The sequence below is a fragment of the Pygocentrus nattereri genome, chromosome 8, assembly GCF_015220715.1.
Source record: "Pygocentrus nattereri isolate fPygNat1 chromosome 8, fPygNat1.pri, whole genome shotgun sequence".
NCBI lineage: Eukaryota > Metazoa > Chordata > Actinopteri > Characiformes > Serrasalmidae > Pygocentrus > Pygocentrus nattereri.
In genome coordinates, this window is record NC_051218.1 from 2792501 (window position 1) to 2810000 (window position 17500).

Genomic DNA, 17500 nt, shown 5'->3' on the forward strand with positions numbered 1-17500 from the left:
GAAATAGTGGGGAGATTTGGTGGTGGGGAGAAATACTGAAATACTGGAGAGAACAACATGGTGGTGGTAGTATGGGGGAAGACTGATTGAGGGAGGGGGAGAACTCTGAGAACTGGAGTTCTGGGCGGCTTCTGTCAGTAGGTAGAAGCCCAGACCCCCTCGTAGTTGTAGCAGGACTGATGCAGGACTGAGGAACAGGGAGGAGATGGGGTGGCAGTGGGGATTGTGAACACTTCGTCACAGGGATGGAAGGTAAGGATGTGAATTTATAGAGCGTTGGATTGGAAGAAGGAGGGGTTTCAGGCATGCTCCTCCCCCAAACTTCAGTTATAACATAACTACATTTGACAGCCTCTATTGGGTGACTGTTTTGGATTGTTTGGACTCTTTTTCTGTTTGTTTTCTCCTTCCCCTGTAAGCACTGCTGGGGATCGGTGGGGGGGATTGTTGTGGGTGAAGTTTGTACCGCTGTATTGATGTTATATGGATCTTTGATATAGTGGCTAAACAAACTAATGAACATATGGAATTTTTTTTTAAAAGGCCACCATGCTCGATGCCAGGTGATAGCTAGTGGGGTATCACCTACTGCGCCTAGTATTGGGCTGTGGAGCCGTGTGGAGGCAGTAACCTTCCAATAACGTTTGGTAGAGTCATGGTGGCGCAGAACTGATCATCCAACGTCCAGTGACCTCCCTAGTGTCCGTATGGCTAAATGCAATCATTTACATTTATGGCATTTGGCTGACGCTCTTATCCAGAGCGACTTACAATTTGATCATTTTACACAGGTAGGCCAATGCGGTGTTAGGAGTCTTGCCCAAGGACTCTTATTGGTATAGTGTAGGGTGTTTTCCTAGGTGGGGATTGAACCCCAGTCTACAGTGTAGAAGGCAGAGGTGTTACCCACTACACTAACCAACCAAATCCTCGCAGCATTGTTCCAACATCTAGTGAAAAGCAGCCTTCCCAGAAGAGTAGAAGCTGTTACTGAAGGGGTGGACAGTCTCCTTATTAATACCCCTGATTCAGAAGAAACTTTGGATGAGCAAACTTTGCCTCATGTTTAGCTTTGTGTATCAGTTGATAAACAGCCAAAAGTCATTGTGTCCATTATTACTGATTCCCCTAGTGGACTCTTGGAAGAGTAAGCACTCTGTGCCAGCTTTTGTCCCGCTGTCTGCCAGCGACTTCAGTTCAGCAGGGCAGAAATAAAACATGACTTTAATTATGAGCAGGCAGTGTAATCACAGCACAGGCCTGAGAATGTGGCCTATTGTGGCAACTGTGTGAACCGGTTTATCACGGGGCATTTGCGAAGAGTCTGAAACGTGAACAGCTGGCAGGAGGTCATTTTGATTGACATTAAGAGCAGTTGTTGAAAGGCTGTTGTTGCCTTTTTTCGTCTTTGCTGTAGTTGTGTGCTGTAGTGTGTCTCAGGCGTTTGGACTGTGCAGGGGAGGCGTGAAATTGGCTAGTGAACCCCCTACTGTCTGTGAAACCCGGAATTAAAAGCTTGATCTTGATTCCCAAGTCAATTAAAGAAAGAAACTGAAACCCTGGCCTGGTGGGGTGCTCCTTTGAGCCAGGAAACACTGTCAGCCCTCTTTGGTGCTCTCTCTCTCTCTCTCTCTCTCTCTCTCTCTCTCTCTCTCTCTCTCTCTCTCTCTCTCCTTACTATCTCTCTCTCTCCCTCTCTCTCTCCTTTCTCTCTCTCCCTCTCTCTCTTTCTCGCTCTCTCAGTCATTCACAAGGGGCAGAAAATGCCCGAGGCCCATTTTCTGGCTGGATTGTTTGATTCTTCTTTCTTTAGTGAGTTGCATTTGCCCACCCTTGATTGACCCTTGTGTCACTTGACCAGGATGCTTTATACAATACAAAAGTTAGGAAGTGGATATGGTTCAATTCAAGTTTTTACAATGGAAATGGTCCCTTCCTGGGTTGTTTAAGTGCATAAAAACTCAATATTAAACTCAAGCCAAAGTATTCCACATCTGAAGCAGGCTAGGAAGACCCCCCCCCCTCCCCTCTGTACAACTCCACACATGCTACATCCACAAATGCATCCTTTCGTAGTTACTGTTGCAAGCTTCAACACTGCTGACAAAACCTCGGTTAACTTGTAATTGTAGCGCAAATCTCCTAAATTTAGAGTTGCACAATCAGTAATGTTTATTTGGTAAATACATGAGAGCTCACACTGTTAGGGTGTACTTCTCATTAGCTGTTGTCATCTCTGTCTGATTTCTCTCCTCCAGCACCCTGGAAACGACTTTTGACACCTGCGTAACCACAGAGATCAACACAAGGGGCCTGCTGGCTCTTAGCCCCCGTCCCGCTTCAACATTACCGTGGCGCCTGGGCTCATCCAGCCCTCGTCTTCAGGCGGGCGATGCCCCCTCGTTAGGGACTGGATACGGGCAGCATAATGGCCGCTTCCGGCAGAAAAACTCCACCAATGCCGCTGACCTTTGTGACCTGAAAGTTTCCAACAAGGTGGAGGACCTGGAGGGTATTGCTGTGGATGCTACAGGGTATATGAGCGATGGAGATGTCCTGGGCAAGAGTGTGAGGACAGGCAGCGCCACCAGCGGGTGAGTGCACATATGTGTCAAATTACACACACAGCTGAAAGCAGGTACTTTGTGTTCATCAAGTAGTGTAAATGCACCTTCAGAGGTACAACAGTGGTCTTAGGACGGAATGTGTGCCTTAAATTATAATGACAATGAGAGGGAATGAGAGGGACAATGAGAGGGAAGTGTTTTCCTTTGGATTAATACATTCTGTATTTTGTTTTGATCCATGACACTGTAATCCAGGCTGGCACTGCTTCCTGGCAGCCTCTAGGTGGCACTCTTTAGTTTCCACATACTGACGAGTGGTTCTCAGTTCTGCTCCTGCAGTGTTCGCCCTGCATGTTGATTTTTTCCTGCCCTAACACACCCAGTTCACTTCAGGAAAGGCTTGTTAATCAGTCTGTTGGTTGCATCAGGTGTGCTATAGGACAGGAAGCACAATCTCAATTCTGAAGTGCAGTTTTAACTTCAGGATTGAGATTTACTGCATTATAAATATCCAGGCCAATGTTCTCAGTCCCAGTCCTGGTGGACCACTGCACTGCTCACTAGAGATGCAGTTCTGCCAATGCTGCTACTTACGACAATAAATGGTTATAAAATGTAGAAACTAAAACTAAATTCACATTAAAATTACTGAGATTTTTTTTTTCCTGTGGGGTTACAAATGCAGTAACATGAAAAAACTACAGATATTCATTCTGCTCATCACTCCTGCCCACTTCATTGTTCATCACAAGCCTTCATTATCCATAATGCTATTTATTTTCATAACTCTAAGAAGTCTAGAGTTACTATCTAAATGTGAAGAAAGTTATATAAATGCTTAAAATGAATTGCATTTACATTTGATTTACTTTATACAAGGAGATTCACTCGAAAGAGGCCCCGAATATTCTGTTGCAGCTCCCATTAGGATGAAGCAATTTGAACAAAAAAGTACGTTACATACCTTGACGGATGTGTAATCGATTACAGTACATGTGATGCTGGAAGTGATCTCCGTTTTCTGCCAAATGTATGAATGGCTGTCCGGCACCTACGTCACGGCTTGTTTGAAGCTCCATGTCCTGAGGAGCATATTGCACGTTGTTTCGTTCAGATTGCTTCATCCTAACGAGAGTTATTACGGAATATTCGGGGCCTCTTTCGAGTGAATCTCCCTCCATATCAACGTGTTTGAGTTTGAATTAGTTTAGATGGCAAACAGTGGCAAGAGCTTAACATGTAAAGGATGGATTTTCTTTCAACAAAGCAAAACTTTACACACAGCAGTAAGATTTCATCAAACTCAAATCGTATTAAATCATCTCTTTATCATCTATTTATAGGATCTGCACTTTCTACAGATTCTTTCTGCTTGTTTCAATGAGTTACAAGCAGGAAATAATTCATATACCCTTACAATTCATGCTTTTGATATCACTGGTGATAAATGCAACTTCTAAGGGTTAATAGACTGTGTGAACTTTGAATCGGACACTGTGCTTATTGTTGCTTTCAGTGAGGAAGTGAAACAGAGTGTATGTGTGTGTGTGTGTGTATGTGTGTGGTGGTTTGATCCGTCCCGGGCAGCCTGTGCCGTGAGCAGCCAGCCTCAGCCCTTCAGCGTATAATCATGCAACATGCACGCCAGCTTTGTTTGTGCGCTTTGTTTTTCATTTGTTTCGCTGGGAGCCCTGCCAGGAACCACTCACATGTTCTAAGCCCTGAATACCTTGCTTATGAATCCTAGCGGCTTATGGCAGCTCCAAAATCATAAATTATACATGCGCATGAACTGTTGGCCTCGTCTTGGGCCGCACCGAAACACAGCCTTGTTTGGGATGTGGGTACAGTCCTGAACTCCTGATGACTTTCAGCCGAAACGGTGGCTGCTAGCTGGGGAATTAGGACCATATATTCATACATTCAAATGAGTTCAGGCTTGGCTGCATCTGATTCTTATTCATTTGTCACCTGACAAAGTCTTAATAGCTGTGTGTTGGCTGTTGATTGGTGGATGTCAGTTTTGCCTGTGTGTGAATTAGACTCAAGTCTTTTGGGCATAGGAACACTAGCGTGTGGTTTTAAGGCACATGTCAAGGGTCATGGGAAATATTCTTGGCTGGATCCTCAGAGATGAGTACAGAGGGCATAAAGCAGGAGAGAATAAACCTAGTGAACCCGTTCTTTCTCAAAGGAAAACGTAGTCATAATTACAGTGGAAATAATGCAGCATTTGGACATGTTGAGACTGATATGCACGTCTACGGCACAGACATTAGTGGACACAATCCCACTGACATCCTCTCCTGGCAGTACCTGTCTTTTATTATTACAAGATTGACAGCGGAAGAGTAGAAGAGGCCCTTTTTGATGTTATATAGAACCTTTTTCAAAAAGATTCTACATAGAACCATAAACATCACACTCTCCAGCGGTCCAAGGAACCCTTTCACGATGCAAAGAACCCTTTAATCAGGGTAGATTGTGGTAGAACCATTTCTTTACTAATGAATGCTTGAATAACCATCATTTCTGAGAGTGTGTAGGTTATTGTAACCCCTTAAAAAATTTGTTAATTTATGAAATATGTGAAATTTAATGTCGTTGACATCCTCTGAGATTATGCATATCGCTGCTGCCGGAAGAAAACCTTGCATCTCCAAAATAGTAACTTTACAGGAGAAGGAAAAAACATTTTTTAAAGGACCCTTGATGAACCACGTGTGAGTGTGTATGATCAGAGTAGGCATGATGCTGATACCATAAACCGTGCTGAAGTTATGAAGACTAGAGGTCAGCTAGATTTTTGCCCGTTCTAAGGGTTAATATTATCTAGAGTAATCTGTCGTACCTGGACGAGGTGCAAGTGTGCGTGCTCATAACTGGGTAGCGCTCCCTCTCCGATCAGCTCCGTATCAAAGAGCTCTGTCACTAATATATTTGCTCTCTCCTGCATGTCTCCATCTGCAAGTACACACATTGAATTACTTTCATTCTTACGCACAGGAATAAACAGACACTGATGCAGCATCAGGATCCTTGGTGCTTAACGTCTTTCTTTGTAGCTACAGAGCTGAGCGAAAGTCTTAGGCACCCAAGACACAGTTTCAAAATCTATTTATTTGCCTAGTTTGTGTTGATTTGCTGAGAAAAGTGTTAATATTTGAATAAACAAAATTGATAGAATATTAATTAATAATGATTATATATCGCTGCTGTTGGAAGAAAACCTCGTATCTCCAAAATGGTAACTTTACAGGAGAAGGAAAAACATACTTTACTTTCAATGGAAGTCAATGGAACCAGAATTTTTCCCTTGTCATTTTGGGTCGTTTCTTTTAGGCCACTCATCACAAAATTTACAAACAATATAAAGAGTAACTGACACTTTCCAATTATGTCAAAAACTGAAAAATGCCAAAAATGGAGATACAAGGTTTTCTTCCGACAGCAACGATATGCTGTATGAGCTCCTTGAAAGGAAGTAAATTTACCAAAGTTGCATAAAACCATGTGGGACTGAGAAACCGCATTGTGGTTTTGCTTTGTTTGGGTTCTAGTACCAGAAAGATAAAAAAAATGACCCTTCTGGTAGAGTTACACTTTCACTACATTCCTAAAAGGGTGGTCGTTCAAGGATTCTTTAGTAAAATGGTTCTAGATAGAACCATGAACGCACATAGAACCCCTTGCATGACTAAAGGGTTCTTTGCATTGTGAAAGAGCTGTGTTGAAGATGGTTCTATATACAGGGTGAGTCAAAAGTCACAGGACACCTTTTTATCTGTCACAAGCCTCCAGGATGTGGTGCTGATGGTGGTGTTGGTTGCGGATTTTCTTAGCATACACAATTTGTTTGACCTCGGAGATGAAAGTCAATAATAAAATGAAAAATAAAATAAGATAAAACTTTTGTGACTTTTGACTCACCCTGTAGAACTTTTTTGAAAATGGTTCTGTGTAGCACCAAAAAGAGTTCTGCTATTGTAATAAGTTTGGCATTGTATCAGAAAGGTTCAATATAGGAGCATCGATCTCCATCAAGGTAAAAGGGAGCGGGAGGCAGGCGGATTGGTGCTGGGTCAGCAGTGATGTGGGCTCTTTACCGGTCTGTTGTGGTAAAGAAAGAGCTGAGCCATAAGGCAAGGCTCTCGATTTACCGGTCGATCTACGTTCCCACCCTCACCTATGGTCATGAGCTTTGGGTAATGACCGAAAGAACGAGATCGCGAATACAAGCGACCGAAATGAGTTTCCTCCGCAGGGTGTCTGGACTCTCCCTTAGAGATAGGGTGAGAAGTTCGGTCATCCGTGAGGGACTCGGAGTAGAGCCGCTGCTTCTTCACGTCGAGAGGAGCCAGCTGAGGTGGTTCGGGCATCTGGTTAGGATGCCTCCTGGAAGGTGTCACAGGCAAGTCCACCCGGGAGGAGACCCCTGGGAAGACCCAAGACACGCTGGCATGACAATATTGCCCAGCTGGCCTGGGAGAGCTCGGAATCCCCCCGGGGAGCTAGTGGAAGTGGCTGGGGAAAGGGAGGTCTGGGCCTCATTGTTTAGGATGCTGCCCCCGTGACCCGAACCCCAGAGAAGTAGAAGATAATGGATGGATGGATGGATGGATGGATGGATGGATGGATCTCCATCAGTCTGAGAAACCATTTCATGATACAAAGAACCCTTTAATCATGTGAAAGGATCTTTGAGTGTTCTTGTTTTTTTTTCTCAGATTAAGAGACCCTTATTTGTCCCACAACGGGGAAATTTCACCTCTGTAATTTAACCCATCCGTACAGTGAAACACCACATACACACTAGTGAACACACATATTAGGGGGCACACTTGCCCAGAGAGGTGGGCAGACCTATCCGCAACACATGGGGAGCAGTTGGGAGTTAGGTGTCTTACTCGGGGGCCTACACCCATCTTTTTTCCGAGTGTAGCCTAAAGCAAGGCTTGTTGTCTGGCACGCTGACCCTGACAAAATGTTGGATATGTTTAAAAGTAAGTCACTTCAGGAAATTGGTTGATTTAGTTTGGCTAAATGAGTGTGTCTGGCGTGATGAGTCTGAAACCGTCTCACTCTCACGTCACGTCTCGTCAGTGCACCTCTAAACAGTAAGCTCTGTGAACATGGTTCTCAGTGAACACTCTCACTCTTTCAGCCTGCCTGTCCTTTTGAACTGTCGTTAAATAAGTGACGGAGGGTTGCCAGGTCAGGGCCAATGAATAAACCCCCTTCAGTGTGCTGTGTTACTGACCAACCAGGCTTCCACTGAACCAGGTCCTTCAGTAACTAGGCTGAGTTAGACTCCCACACAGCCCAGTACTGGTTCATGTATTAAAAAAGCCGATTTTAAGAGTTGCCGTAATCGGAGAGAGAGAGAGAGATCTCTACATTACTCGGCTATAAAATGCTAGACAGACATTACTGTGTTAAATGTTATGTATAAAAAATGAGCAACAACACAACAACACTTTATTTGGATGGTCCACTGTAGGAGCTTTGTAGGTGCTCAGTTTTTCTTTTGACTAACACTCAACGTAATATCTATTAAATGCAACTGGACTTGAAGCTGCATGCAAAATGATTCTATTCAGGCAAAATCCCATTTCGTCTTTTTACCCCTTCCCCTTGTTTTCGTCTGTCACCCTAACCTGTTTGAACTGAGTTACAAGGGGTAATGTTTGAAATCTTGCCTTATGAAATGGGACCCTCAAATAATAATAATAATAAAGAGCATCACTTCATTATCAGCTACCAGTGCTGCTCTGTGGGCGACCCTGTCCGTCTGCAGGGACAGCAGAAGAGGGTGAAGTTCAGCTCCTCACTGCTGGGCTTTAGTTACATTTAGGGATCAGACGCCTTCAAAGAGGGGGGCAATTGTTTATTATCACCCCCCTAATTCTTTGGTCATAAGAAATCGGCTGTTTGGTGCAGCAGTGACATTCTGGCGCTTCAGGCGTCAACACTGCTAGATTATTTAAGGTGGAACGGGAAGTTAGCTAGCTGGCTACCGAAATATTATCATGCTATTAGTGATTTTTTATGCTTGTTATGAAAAAAAACTAACATAATACACCGAAAGGACATTAAACTAAGATAATTTGATAGTAATTGTAATTTTTTAACCAAGAAAATTTGTGTGTTTCTTTGATCGCTCGCGCAGCCGTCTTACCGGTTTTCCTTTATTTCTGATAACACTCTGTTTGGACTGTGTGGCTACAAAACCTCCATTTGGAGGGCCATGTAGACCTAAAACTTCACCCCACCCCTCTATCTCAACAAAAATTGGGACACCCTACCCCGAGACATGAGCGCGCAAAACAGAGAGCCAAGGGCTCAGTGGTGGGGCGAAGGGTGAAATGGGATTGGGCCTAAATCTGTCCTTAACCCTAAACCGAACCCTACCTTTACGGCAAAAGGTTCACCTACTTCTAAACCTAACCTTCACTTAAATGTTGTGGTTAATCAACTATCACCAAAAAAGTTTTCAAATAATATGCGTGTCTGTAGATCATCCATATAAAGTGTGGCCAAACATGTAACATAGTTGAGTGATACTTTTTTAATCCCACAAACGGGGAAATCCCACGTCTCCATTTAACCCATCCATGAAGTGAAACACCACATACACACTAGTGAATAGACACACACACTACGGGCCAGTGAGCACACTTGCCCAGAGCGGTGGGCAGCCCTATCCACGGCGCCCAGGGAACAGTTGGGGGTTAGGTGTCTTGCTCAAGGACACCTCAGTCATGTGCTGTCGGTGCTGGAGGTTGAACCAGCAACCTTCCGGTCACAGGGCCAGCTCCCTAACCTCCAGCCCACGACTGCCCCACCACAGTCAAAGTCATCTTGAAGCCTCATTTTAACCCTTTTGTAACTCAAACACTGTTAGAAACCACATAAGAGTCCATCAGAAACGTACAACCGGACACGGTTTGAGGCAGGTCAGGCATACAGTTTGCACAGTACTCACCGGAGGGGCTTAAGCTTTTCCTCCTTGTTAGCTACAGTCTTTCTCTCTATGTCTACGGCGGTCTCTGACGTGTTTGGCATGCTCAAAAGTTCTAGATCCACAGTTAATATTCCCTGTTAACTGTTAAACAGTATTGATTAGGAATACTGAATTTCCTCTGCGTCAAAGACACAGTCTAGGGTGTGGACTGTCTCTAAGAACCAGGATTATGCAATTCAACCAGGCGGTAATTCTGTTTACCGTTAATTGACTCACACCTGATGAGTCATTAGCTGCATCTGTACAGACTGTCATCAATCATGCTGATCACCATAAAGGTGGCATGTTGTTTGGGCTTTCTCACTGCTTACCTCTGTAAAATGACTCTTGTTGTTGGTGTCAGTCTACCTGGCAGGGCTGTTTTTTAAATGACCCGGTCAGCCTATCAGTGCTTGCATCAGTCTGCACAGCCTCATGGCTTAATTGCAGGAAACGAGCTGGTCACTGTGGAATTGTAGCCATTGGCACAAAAGGTGTGTTTTCTGTTTCAGTGTGATAAGTGATCTGAGCTGTAAATCTCTAAACGTCTATGAGACATTTAAATGGCTTATGTCCATATCGTGCAGCATGATTTGAGCTTTGCCTGTTACCATTATGGTACGCTTCCAAAAAATAATTAAACATAATCTTTAAATAATGTTTGCTTGGTCTGGGTTGGCCAAAAAGCACTACGCTTATTTTTTTTTCCTGTCTGGGAACATAATTTGTACCAGAGTGAATTAACAAGCTTTTTAATCTTGAATTGTGTCTGGAGGCGGGTTTTCAGTTTACACACATTACAGGGTGAGGCAGCCAGCGGTCCAAACCGCTTTGGCAACTTGGCCGGTCATGAGGTCGTAATGTTAGTCAGCTGTTGTGATCGCTGTAGATTTTGCCTCAGTAGTAAAATGCCATTTCAGAGTTGGATCTGTTTGATTAGCTTTCATTCACATATTAATGTAACATTATTGAAAACATTAACTAATGATAGTTGATTGTCAGTATCGGCTAGTCATCAGGTCTCCATGAATTTTGCTGTTTGCTGTTGTGCCGTCCAAAGCACAAAATATTTTATGTCTTGCTGACATGTGCTGTGAATTTGGCCCAGCTTGCCTGATTTTGGTGTTTGTTGAGTCTGTCTGTCCTTTCCTTATTTGACAATATCAGGAGCAACGTGGTGCTGTTAGTGTTGCTTAGCTAGTGCTGTGACTGGGTGCTCATAGGTTGTATATACAAGACGGTTACTAGTAAATACCACTAAACTGCATTCGAGTGCTTTGGTTCTAGATAAGCCCACCACACAGAGAGTGACAGCGTAGAGAACACTGTCCTGCTTTTTCTTTGCTGTGTTAAAAAACACATAAATCTAACGAAGCGTGTCAGTTACATATTTTTTCACATTCACTGCAAGTTTAGTGTTTGTCACTCATATAAAAGATAAAGGGTTGCTTTATACGCTCTCCGGCCACTTTATTAGGTTCAGTTGCTTGTTAACACAAATAGCTAATCAGCCAATCACACGGCCGCAACTCAGTGCATTCAAGCGTGTAGAGGTGGTCAAGACGACTTGCTGAAGTGCAGACCGAGCATCAGAACGGGGAAGAAAGGGGATTTAAGGGGCTTTGAACGTGGCGTGGTTGTTGGTGCCAGACGGGCTGGTCTGAGTATTTCAGAAACTGCTGATCTGCTGGGATTTTCACGCACAACCATCTCTAGGGTTTACAGAGAACGGTCCGAAAAAGAGGAAACATCCAGTGAGCGGTCAGTTGTGTGGACGAACATGCCTTGTTGATGCGAGAGATCAGAGGAGAATGGGCAGACTGGTTCCAGATGATAGAAAGGCAGCAGGAACTCAAATAACCAACCAGAATCTCTGAGGAACGTTTCCAACACCTTGTTGAAAGTCTGCCACGAAGAATTAAAGCAGTTCTGAAGGCAAAAGGGGGTCCAACCTTTCACTAGCAAGGTGTACCTAATAAAGTGGCTGGTGAGTGTATGTCACATCTTCCAAATTCATGTATCATCTAGAATCTGAAATTTGCCACTTGTAAATATGACTTCGTTATCCGTTTGAGCACAGTTTACAAGCTAGGTCAGGGACAGCGAGGAATAGGCTGGGTAGCTTTGACCGCACCGATTCTCAGTAATGGTGAGAAATTACTGAGAACTAAACCCTCGTCAACAACTTGTCATTGTTGTCATAGGTCCGTGAAGAGGGCCACTTTCTGTTGCATTTTGCCCCCTAATTGTGCATGCATGTCTGGGATGACATTGCACAGAAACTGTTCACGCAGAAAGTATATATTAACATTATTCTCAGATCAATAAGATTAACATATGGAACGTTTTAAATGAGGTTATTTTTCATATCGTGTACACTAGACTATTGTAATTTAATGTGTGCTGTATCTGTTTCAGTGTCTGCCCAGTGCAAGTACCTCCCTTCTTATGAGTCCTTCTTGAGTATTTTCCCCTGAAAAGGTGTGTGGAGAACCTGTTTAGAGCTTCCACTGAATTCCTGCTCTGTAGCCCCTCCACTTATTCACCAGTTCATCAATCCACCCATCCTACCATCCTCCTACACCGTTCATTTACTGTCCTGTCCGGCTTTACCTGCACTGTCCCTCCCCCCGCCTTCTTCAAACACACAAATACACTGTCTGTCTGTCTTTTTTATGTACGCATTACACAAAAACTTACTCATTAACCACCATATTTCCTCCCTTCTCTCTTTCTGTCTCTCTCTCTTTTGCCCCCCACCCCAACACACACAGTCCTGTTGACTTTGCTTTATATTAGTCACTAAAGGGTCTGTATTCTACATTTTCTTGTTTTTTATATTTTTGATTAACGTTTTTGTCATTTGAGTACCAAAATATTTTACGTCATGAATTTGACGAGCAAAGTCTGGTAACAGCCCCCAGCATTGAAGATGCAGTCTGTTCTGAAACATTCCCTGTGACTTAAACATAGATGAGCAGGACTAAACTGCTGTAGCTGAATTTGTGGATATATATGTAAATGTGTTGGTTTTAGTTACATGTGAGGAACAAATCATTCAGGCAATTTTTGCTGCTTAGTTTTCACATGCAGTGGCCCCAGAAGTACACTATATGGACAAAAGTGTCAGGACACCCTCGGGTTTTAGCTTTTATGAGCATAAACTATAAGCATTATAATGGAGTTGGTCCCCCCTTTGCAGCTATAACAGGAATTTTTGCTCATTCATCCAGAAGAGCATTTGTGAGGTCAGCAGACACTGATGTTGGATGAGAGGATGTGGATCACAATCTCTGTTCTAGTTCATCCCACAGGTGTTGGATGGGGTTGAGGTCTGGGCTCTGTGAGGGCCAGTCAAGTTCTTCCACACCAAACTCACCCAGCCATGTCTTTATGGACCTTGCTTTGTGCACTGGGGCTCAGTCATGCTGGAACAGAAAAGGTTCTTCCCCAGACTGTTCCCACAAATTTGGAAGCACACAACTGTCCAAAATGTTGTGGTCGGTTGAAGCATTAATATTCCCCTTCACTGGAACTAAGGGGTCTAGACCAACCCCTGAAAAACAACCCCATATCATTATCCCTCCTCCACCAAACTTTATAGTTGGCACAATATAGCAATCTACTGGCATTCGCCAAACCCAGACTTGTCCATCAGACTGACAGAAGAGAAGTGTAATCCGTCACTCTGCAGAACACGTTTATCCAGTGGTGGTGTGCTTTACCACTCCCCCCAACACTTGGCATTGTGCATTTTGATCTAAGGCTTGTGTGTAGCTGTTTGGCCATGGAAACGCATTTTGTGAAGCTCCTAAAGCACCGTATTATTTCCATATCTCGGTGGCCCCACTCTGTGAGTTTGCATGGTCTAGATTCGTGGCTAAGCTGTTGTTCCATTTCACAATAATAACACAGTTGTCTAGGGCAGCTCTAGCAGGACAGAAATTTCACAAACTGACTTGTGGCAGAGGTGGCATCCTTGTTAAAAGTGCCATGTTAAAAGTCACTGAGCTCATCAGTACGACTCTTTCTACTGCCAGTGTGTGTCTTTCAAGACTGCAGGTCTATGTGCTTAATTGTATCCCCCTGTTAGCAATGGGTATGGCTGAAACACCTGAACTGAATAATTAGGAAGGGTGTCCTAATACTTTTGTCCATATAGTGTATCACAGTCATGCCAGTATGTATTAAAAATGAGTTTTTTGGCTCTGTGCTCCATTGGATCCATCCGAAAATGGTTTTATAAAGCACCACAAAGGGTTCTGCTGTTGTGAAAAAACCTTTTTTGTTGCTATATAGAACAGTTTTCTAAAAGGTTTTATATAGAACCAAATGCAACACATTCTCCATCATTCTGAAAAGCCATTTCACCATACAAATAAAAATATAAGCATGAAATTGTTCTTAATAGAATGATTGCCTTTACTAAAGAAACCTTGAAGAACCATCTTTCTTTAAGATTGTAAGAGGTTTAAGTACAAATGTTACGTTTAATTCAGGTCTGTTTGGGGTGGAGAGTGTAAGAATCATATCCATATCCATATCCTAAATTCCCTCGGGATCAATAAAGTACCTATCTATCTATCTATCTATCTATCTATCTATCTATCTATCTATCTATCTATCTATCTATCTATCATTTAGCAGACTGAAGCCGTGTCACTGTCCAGTTACTTATGAACTGCCGTGTAATTGTGTGGCATACTTGAGTGTCTAAATCAGGGGTCAGCAAAAATAAAATAATCCTCCTTTCCAGTAAAATAAAGCTCTGCTGATCGTTCAACGCAGTTTGAACTATAAAAGCTCTTAAACACTGGAGTTAATGTGGAACTACTAATTCATCCTTTAACCCTGAAGGTTGGTGCGCAGACTGCTGGTCACCATAGCAACGCAGACAAAAATCTCGCCTAGCAAAACAGCAAATAGAGAGATTTAAGATGAACATGGATAATTTGGAGATTACTGGATTATTTTCATTTGTAATCCCTCCAGTTTCTTTCCTGATACGTTTAATCTGCAACTGCCAAACACTCAAACTTCGCCGTGCTGAAGTCGCTTCTCTTTTACCAGCTTTTTGTTCAAATTGTCCTGAATTTGAATGAAAATGTTGAGAGATATTTTACAGGCAAATATTCCAGTTTAGAGCAAAAGTTTCCTGCCGGAGATGCGAGAAAAGACGCTATAGCTGAGCTAAAGCTCGAAGGGAGCGAAGTAAGTCTGTGTTTTGGTTATATTATATTTATAGCACATACTAGAACTTTACCACACACTGAGACATATTTACGATGGCAAAATGGACATAAAACATTGCGGCTCCCAAGATGGTTTGATTTTGATTGAAAGGACAAAACGGCTTCTTAACGTTTGGGTTGCCAATCTCTGGTCTAGTTCGTGGCCTTGCTTAATAGCCCACACTTGCACAGATAAGTGGACAGACTTCAGAGAAGAAATCGATTTTAATGCTGTTTTTTTGTTTACAGTTGACCTGAATTTCCCATACCTTCGTCAGGGCATGCTTCATGTAACCTACATTCTCTTTGCAACCGTCCTGTCATGTTTTATTGCTGATGGTGTGGGATTACAGAAGGATTAAGGGACGATGGCTAATGTGTGCTTTCAATGGGAACGCCGAAATCCGCCCTAATCTGCTGAGCCAAGGCAAGCAGCATTCGCAGTGAGGATCCCAGGAGAAGACTGAGCTGGACTGCATAAAACGAGTCAGTGTTTTATAAGAGCAAGTGTATAGGCAGAGTAAATAGGAGTGTTTGTACAGTAACTGTGGACTAATTCCTCCCAACACCCTCAGCATACAGGGCTGGATGATACAAAACATGCATTTCAAGTAAAACATTAGCATGTGATTGTTGCATCTTATCATGTTAAAGGGAAGCGCATGACTGCTTGTCACCGTGGACCTGACGGTGAAGCTCTGCCGAAGTCATTTTGGGGTTGTTCTCGATCAGAGACAGGAGACATGTAAGCTGACTCATGCTGTCGTATCTGTCGAGACATCTTTTATCTGGAGGTTTCTTTCCTATTAGAGCTGGCTGCATTCCAGCGTATGAAAGCCAGGGGCATGGGTGAGAGAGTGCCTGCATGAAGCAGGTGAGGGGCTCTTATTTTGACTTCGTGCCTTACAGGTGTGCGGCTTAATTGTCTCATAAGAAACCTTTTTGGTCTTTTTTATGATCCTTTTGCTGATAAGCAGATAGTGGAAGCCCATTATGAACTTTCGTAGCTTTAAAGTCATGTTATATGGCATTATATCTGCTGAATGTCGTAATTAAGAAGAAACATGAAAGTGTGTGTACGTGTAATTGACAGGACATTGAAGTCAGAAGATGAACTCGAGGCAGTAGAGTAGAGAATGGAACCTTTTATTGGGCCTATCATCTGTGTTGAGCATGACTGCTGGAACAAATGTAACTAAAAGGCCTGCATTATTCTGGTTTCTTGTAGTTCATTGTTCTGTTTTATGTTCATTTGCTAAAAACAGACATGGTTACGTTTTTACGAAACCATTTTTGAAACATCTCTTAACTTCTTCGTATTGAACAGGCTGCTTTTGTTACTGTAAGACTGATGTACATAAACGAGGTCCGTTCTGATAGGCTGCCTTTTATTGTGCTTCAAATAATGGGCGTCTTACCTGCTGAATACTGAGCGTCTTGTGTAAATGTTTTCATAGTTAATACATCCCAACCATGATGAATTAGAATGGGCTGTTTACACAAACTCGACTTTGGCTTTGTTCACACAGCAGGTAGAAGTGGCTCGAATCTGGTCTTTTTCTTTATGTGTTATCTTTGTGCAAGTGTGAAGAGCAAAAACGCACCTGTATCTGATGTTTTCAATTCCGATTAACGACGCTTTCGTATGTGGTACTGAAATCCGATACCTATCCGATCTGAGGCAACACGACTCTGAACAGCCAGATTTCATGTGATTTTAATTTTAATCCAATTTCTCACTGCTGAGACCTCTTAAACATTTGGGGTGATGTTTCTGTTAAAAAAAATTAGACGTGACCCAATTAAGATTATGCGACCCTCAATAGTCCCACAACGGGGAAATTTCACCTCCGCATTTCACCCATCTGTGAAGTGAAACACCACATACACACTAGTGAGCACACACACACACTAGGGGGCATTGAGTACACTTGCCCAGAGCGGTGGGCAGCCCAATCCGCAGTGCCCGGGGAGCAGTTGGGGGTTAGGTGTCTTGCTCAAGGACACCTCAGTCATGTGCTGTCGGCTCTGGGGATCGAACCAGCGACCTTTCGGTCACAAGGCTGGATCCCTAACCTCCAGCCCACGACTGCCCCAAAACCCTCTGTGTTCAAAGAGATTTGGAAAGGAATGACCGAATGCGGCCGTAGAAGAACGAGGCTACAGCGTCCCACGGCAGTTAAAGGTCTGAAAGCAAAGTTGAAAGAATCCGAGGACTCAAGCCCAAAAAAGTGACCGTACCCTTTTTACAGTGAGCTCGAAAATGTTCTGGGTGATGAACGCAGCTGTCGGTCAATGAAGCTTAATGACGGCTCCTCTGATGCTGGCAAAGATGAAGCTGAGGAGCGACTGGCGTTCCTTGGCAGTCATGATTGTTTACCTCTGGATGAGCCACATCGAGCAGCGTGACGCTCTGTTGTTTTGCACATGCGGGTCAGTTTAGGAGCTGATCTGTTCAGACTGATGTCGCATGCAGACCACATTTTAAAAAATATTGTGCCAAATTGCCAAATTGGATTTGGTGAGAATCAGATTTAGGCCACTTTTACCTGCTGTGTAAACATAGCCTTTCAAAACAGCGTGGAAAACTTGTTATTTTCCAGGAAATGGGCCCTTTAATGTAAACTAAAATAGCAGGAACCTGATAAATATATTGACTGTATGTCTGAGTGAGTGTGTGTGTGTGTGTGTGTGTGTGT

General features: G+C 43.3%; 1 protein-coding gene across 2 annotated transcripts in view; it reads left to right on the top strand.

The window, feature by feature from the left end:
* The window catches only part of nav2b (neuron navigator 2b), a 128856-nt gene that overhangs the window by 37242 nt on the left and 74114 nt on the right, over positions 1 to 17500 (top strand). For both annotated transcript variants that reach the window (XM_037540718.1, XM_037540719.1), the window contains exon 10: positions 2259 to 2594. In XM_037540718.1, the coding sequence (XP_037396615.1) occupies positions 2259 to 2594 (336 nt within the window). The remainder of the gene's footprint in view (positions 1 to 2258; positions 2595 to 17500) is intronic.